General features: G+C 54.6%; 1 protein-coding gene across 3 annotated transcripts in view; it reads left to right on the forward strand.

The window, feature by feature from the left end:
- Window positions 1–2,214: 2,214 nt before the first annotated feature.
- Dazap2 (DAZ associated protein 2) overlaps window positions 2,215–5,339 on the forward strand; it is a 5,405-nt gene continuing 2,280 nt past the window's right edge. The window contains exons 1-3 of one of the 3 annotated variants that reach the window (XM_021216321.2): window positions 2,215–2,341; window positions 3,514–3,632; window positions 4,514–4,682. In XM_021216321.2, the coding sequence (XP_021071980.1) occupies window positions 2,329–2,341; window positions 3,514–3,632; window positions 4,514–4,682 (301 nt within the window). In that variant the 5' untranslated portion in view covers window positions 2,215–2,328. Of the gene's footprint in view, window positions 2,342–2,941; window positions 3,117–3,513; window positions 3,633–4,513; window positions 4,760–5,339 lie in introns of those variants that run through there. The other 2 variants (XM_021216322.2, XM_029548239.1) reach the window with 2 other exon arrangements.

Here is a 5,339-nt window from a genome sequence, read left to right on the forward strand (position 1 = left end):
AGTATGAGTGACATCTTCCTTTTCCTTGGGATCTTCTTCATTTGTTTAGTGGCTATGCACTCCTCAAATTTCATCATCACCCCCCACCCCACCCCCGGGAAACCGTCCCTGACCGAGGAGAAGATAGAAGGCCCTCATCTATGTGTGCTTTCTGGCATCGCAGAAGGTGTACACGTCGGCTCTAAAGGCCGTATTATTACTACAGTGGCTTTTCTAGGCTGTTAGTTTTAAAATGGTGGGGGACTATGCCCGTCTCCTTGCAGTTGTTTCTCTAGCGCCTAAGATGGGGCCTGACACAGTGGACGTTCATTAAATAGTTGCTACATTCATGTAAGAAAGCGTGTTTGCTAAGTGAACAAACAGGGATGCGCCCTGCTGTCCGGGACTGGAGCCAGTTGCTCCTTAGCTCCACCTGGTGGAAATAGCAGCGGCCTGCAGCTCCCCATTTTCCGCGGGGGGACTCCTGCATCCCCAGGCTTTGGGTTCAGGATATTAAGCAAAATACCAGGCACCTAGCATAGGAGCGATCGACCAAGCGGAGGGCAGCTACCACGTGCAGAAGTCAGCCCTAGGAGGGCCCGGATATTGAATTAACCTTTTCTTCATAAGACAGTGGTCCTTGGAAGAGTTACCCCATAGCAGCATCTGATTTTTTTTATTTATGTTGTTGCTATTATTGTTTTTATTTCATATGTCAATGGGTACTTTGCTTTAGATAATCAAGGAAATGTAAATACCACAGGCTTTATGATACTGATTTAATCCAAATCAAATATAAATACTTAATGGGAACTTAAAAAATACCCAAGAGAGTTCCCAAACAGCCTTTAGTTAGCCGAGCCTAGTTAGGGGATGCTTTGTGTGTTGACAGGAAACCAAAATGGAAATATTGATCAGTTTTTCTTTTCTTCTCGAGTGTTTATTTTTATGTGTCTGCGTGAACCCATGACACGCATGCGCAGGTCTCCAGGATGAACCAGATCAGCCTCGGGAGGAGCATTAAGTGCTCTTGACCCCTGAGCCGGCTCGCCCGCCCCCCTGGATGTCTGTTCTGTTGGAGAAGCAGGGATGCTCAGATAAGCCCAGCTTGCCTCTCAGGCTGCTGTGCGGACTGGACGAAACTGCATTTACAGGACGCCATGCAAACTGTGATAGTCACCTGACACACAAGCAAGGCCTTCTCGGTGTGGGACGAATCAGGAGTCCGTTCACCGATGACCTCTCCCTCCAGAGCCTGCCCCATCTACTTGACCACGCACAATACAGACTTCTGCAGACAGCTGCGTCGGTCGGTTCCTCTGTCTGTATCCGTGAGTGCGCGTACGGTTGCTCAGCAGATATTCTGGAACGAGGAAACGGAAGAAAAAAACAATGTGATCACTGTCCTAAGAGACGTCATCGCTACTCTTCAGCACAACTGAGCGCGGGTTAAACCACTCACATCTGTAGGGAGTTTACAGGTCCCCTTAGGACGTGCCAGGCCAGGGTGCAGGTGCTGCGTCCCCTCGGCTTGTGCTGGGGCACGGTCTATCTCAGGGCAGGAGCTTAGCGCGGGGGCACCGTTAATCTCAGGGCACGGATCCGGGCGCGGGGGCACCGTCCATCCCAGGACAGGGGGCGGGGCGCGGGGACACGGTCCATCTCCGAGCACGAAGCCAGGCGCTGGGCACTCAACAAGAGGCCTGGAAGGACCAGAACGGGGGACAGACTAAGGTCTGAGGTCTGGGCTGCGTCTCGCAAGCACTGTGGAGTCGTGACAGCCTGTGTCCTCACCTGCAGTTGTGAGCGGAGGCGCCACACAGTGAGGACGCCGCCCTGTGCTGAGCCCTGGGCGGACTCCGCTTTCTTTAGGGCGGAGCACGCGGTGAGGGCGGGGCCGCGAGGAAAGGGGGAGCGCGAGGTGAGGGCGGGGCCGCGCAGGGAGGAGGGGCAAGCGGTGAGGGCGGGGCCGCGCGGTGAGAGCGAGGACCGCGGGGAGGGCGAGGAGGGCGGGGCCCCGCAGGGAGGGCGGGGCAATCGGTGAGGGCAAAGCGCGCGGTGAGGGCGAAGCCGCGCAGGGAGGGGCGGGGCCGAGCAAAAAGGAGGCGCGCGCGGTGTGGGCAGAGCGCACGGAGAGGGCGGGGCTTCCGAGGAGAGCGGGGCCGCGAGCGCCCTCCTTGCCGCGACTGGCCGGCCTGCCAGGGGGCGGGGCTTCCGGCGGCGGCGCACTCGGGCTTCTCCTGACGCAGAGTGGACGAACGTCACGTGACACGGAAGTGACTCCCAACAGGAAGAGGACGAGAAAAATAACCGTCCGCGACGCCGAGTGGGAGCGGACTCAGAGCCACCATGAACAGCAAAGGCAAGGCCGGGAAGCGGCGGGGGGCCGTCGGGGAGGCGGGCGGGTTCGGGTCGAGCGGACCCGGGGGCGACGGGCCCGGGGCGGCCTGGGCCGCTCTCCTCAGCGGGCCGCGCAGCGCGGCCGCGCCTGACGTGGCCGCTCCCCTCCCCCCACACACCGCAGCCGCCCGGCCCTCGGGGCCCCGGCCCCATAAACTGTGTGGCGCAGTTTGGAGCCGCGGGCTCCTGTGTGTGGGGTGGGGGGGCTTTCCCGTGACGGACAGCGGCCGCAGCGAATGGCGAGCTGGAGCAGGCATTCGGGTCGGCCAATGGAGGGCGGGCGGAGGCGGGGCGCCGCGCCTCGGGACAACAGGCCTCGGCCGAGCTTAACTGCTGAGATGCCGACTCCGCCGCACCGCCCCGGCCCTCGGGGACCCTTTCCCGCCGCCGGGGACATTTGGCGCTTCCTCCTCAGGGCCGGGACTTGTAGCCGCCCCTGCGCGTGTGCTAACGTTTGTCAGGGCATGGTCGCGTTCCCACCCCGACCCCCGCCGCCCTTCTCACGGTTAACTTCCAGTCACTCTTTGGAAGTCGACCTTGACTGGGAACCCGCGAGGTAAACACTCAGAACCGTGGGTCCCACAGGGTCAGGACTGGTTACAGCACAACCCGGGGGAGACCACCCAGAGGAGTCCCCCAAGACACCAGCAGTCCGGAGCCCCAGGAACGGGTCCTCAGACCTGTCCTCTATTCGGGAGGGAACATGGCCAAGTTAGCCTCGGTGCCTCCATCAATCAGTATGCTAGTGGGGTCCTTCCGTCGCGAGGGTGCAGAGACAATCCTTATTTCCTTGGCTCTAAGAAATAAGGCTCCGTATGGCAGTCTGTTTGCAGCTCTCTGCTTGCTCCCCACTCTATGTACCCTGCCCTGTCTAGTCGCTCTGCTTACAAACTTGTTTTTATTATTCGAAGTGTGCCTGCCTCTGTCTGTGTCTATGTAAGTGTCTGTGAATGTGAGTGTAGGTGCCCACAAAGGCAGAAGGTAGCGTTGAAGGGAGGTTGTGTCATATGTGGGTGCTGGGAATAGAACTGAGGTCCTCAGGAAGAGCAGCACTTTGTCTTACCCACTGAGCATCTTTCCTGTCTGCCACCCCCCTAATTTGACAGACGTCTCTCCTCCCTTTTTGTGTTCCAGGTCAATATCCAACACAGCCTACCTACCCTGTGCAACCTCCTGGGAATCCAGTATATCCTCAGACCTTACATCTTCCTCAGGCTCCACCCTATACTGATGCTCCACCTGCATATTCAGAGGTACTGCAGTTTCCTAGACTTGTAACTAGTTGAGAACACCCTTGGAAACCACCCCCTTGTTAATTAAGTCTTCAAATCTGACTTCACAAGCATTAGGATGCTCTGTGAATCATCTAAAACTTAAGTTGAAAATTACCATTGGAATTGAATGCAGTATCTGATTATGCTATTTGACACATGCTGAGTTTGGGTCCCTTGAGCCCAATAGTAGCTGTGGACTCAAATGACCCAGAATACTGTGTGCCAGTGACTGTAACTAGTGTGTAATCTACACAAGAACTAAGAATGAGGGGCTGGAGAGATGGCTTAGCGGTTAAGAGCACTGACTGCTCTTCCGGAGGTCTTAAGTTAAAATTCCAGCAACCACATGGTGGCTCACAACCATCTATATAATGGGATCTGATGCCCTCTTCTGGTGTGTCTGAAGACAGCTACAGTGTACTTACATGTAATAAATCTTAAAAAAAAAACCAAAAAACCTAAGAATGTTCTCATGAGCTGTGCATGTTGGTACAGGCGAGTAGTCTCAACATTGAGAGACTGAGGCAGGAGGAAGCTGAGTTCAAGGCTGTCTATTTAACCAAACCCCGTTCCCAAAACCAAGCAAGGGGCTGGGGATGTAGTTGATTTGGTAGAGTGCTTGCTTAACATGCACCAAGCCCTAGGTTTGGTCTCTAGCACAGTGTGAACTGGGTTTGGTGGCAAGGCTTTTAATTCCATAGTCAAGAGGTAAAGGCAGGAGAGTCAGGAGTTCAAGGTCATCCACTCCTACATACTTGAAGGCTAGCCTGAGCTACAGGAGATGGTCTCAACAATACTTAGAGATTTCAAATAGGAATGTCACAAAAATAACATTTTGCCTTCTCTTCTGCTTCTTTCAGCTCTATCGTCCAAGCTTTGTTCATCCAGGGGCTGCCACAGTCCCCACCATGTCAGCTGCATTTCCTGGCGCCTCATTGTATCTGCCTATGGCCCAGTCTGTGGCTGTTGGGCCTCTAGGCTCCACAATCCCCATGGCTTATTATCCAGTTGGTCCCATCTATCCACCTGGCTCAGCAGTGCTGGTGGAAGGAGGGTATGATGCAGGTGCCAGATTTGGAGCTGGTGCCACCGCTGGCAACATTCCTGTGAGTATGCCTAACTGGGAGCTCAGCCCTTTTATACTTGAACAGTCTGAAATGATTTCACACTCATTCTCCAACCATAGTGGTCAGGGCCGGCACAGATGCTGCCCTCTCAGAGCAGAAATGTAGCCGGGCCAGTCAGGGCATTGGACACAGCCTTTGGTTTTAGAGTTCATCAGATTGATTTGTTTTCTTGTCTTATTAAATTAGTGGCATCTTCCTTTGATCCCAGCACTTGGGGGCAGAGACGGGGATCTCTGAGTTTGAGGCCAGTCTAGTCTACAGAGCGAGTTCCAGAACAGCCAGGGCAACATATAAATTTAAAAAGACTGCTTCCTGCTAGCTCCTTTTTCAGTTGTTCAGGCACAGTGAACTTGTCCAGGGGTGCTGCTTGGTGAGTTCATAAGCATTTAATATTTGCCGTGAGTGGGGAATGTACTAGGAACCCAAGTGATTAAGAAAGTAGAATGCAAAAAAAAAAAAAAAAAAAGGGCTGGTGAGATGGCTCAGTGGGTAAGAGCACCCGACTGCTCTTCCAAAGGTGCAGAGTTCAAATCCCAGCAACCACATGGTGGCTCATAAC

The sequence above is a fragment of the Mus pahari genome, chromosome 17 (assembly GCF_900095145.1).
Source record: "Mus pahari chromosome 17, PAHARI_EIJ_v1.1, whole genome shotgun sequence".
NCBI lineage: Eukaryota > Metazoa > Chordata > Mammalia > Rodentia > Muridae > Mus > Mus pahari.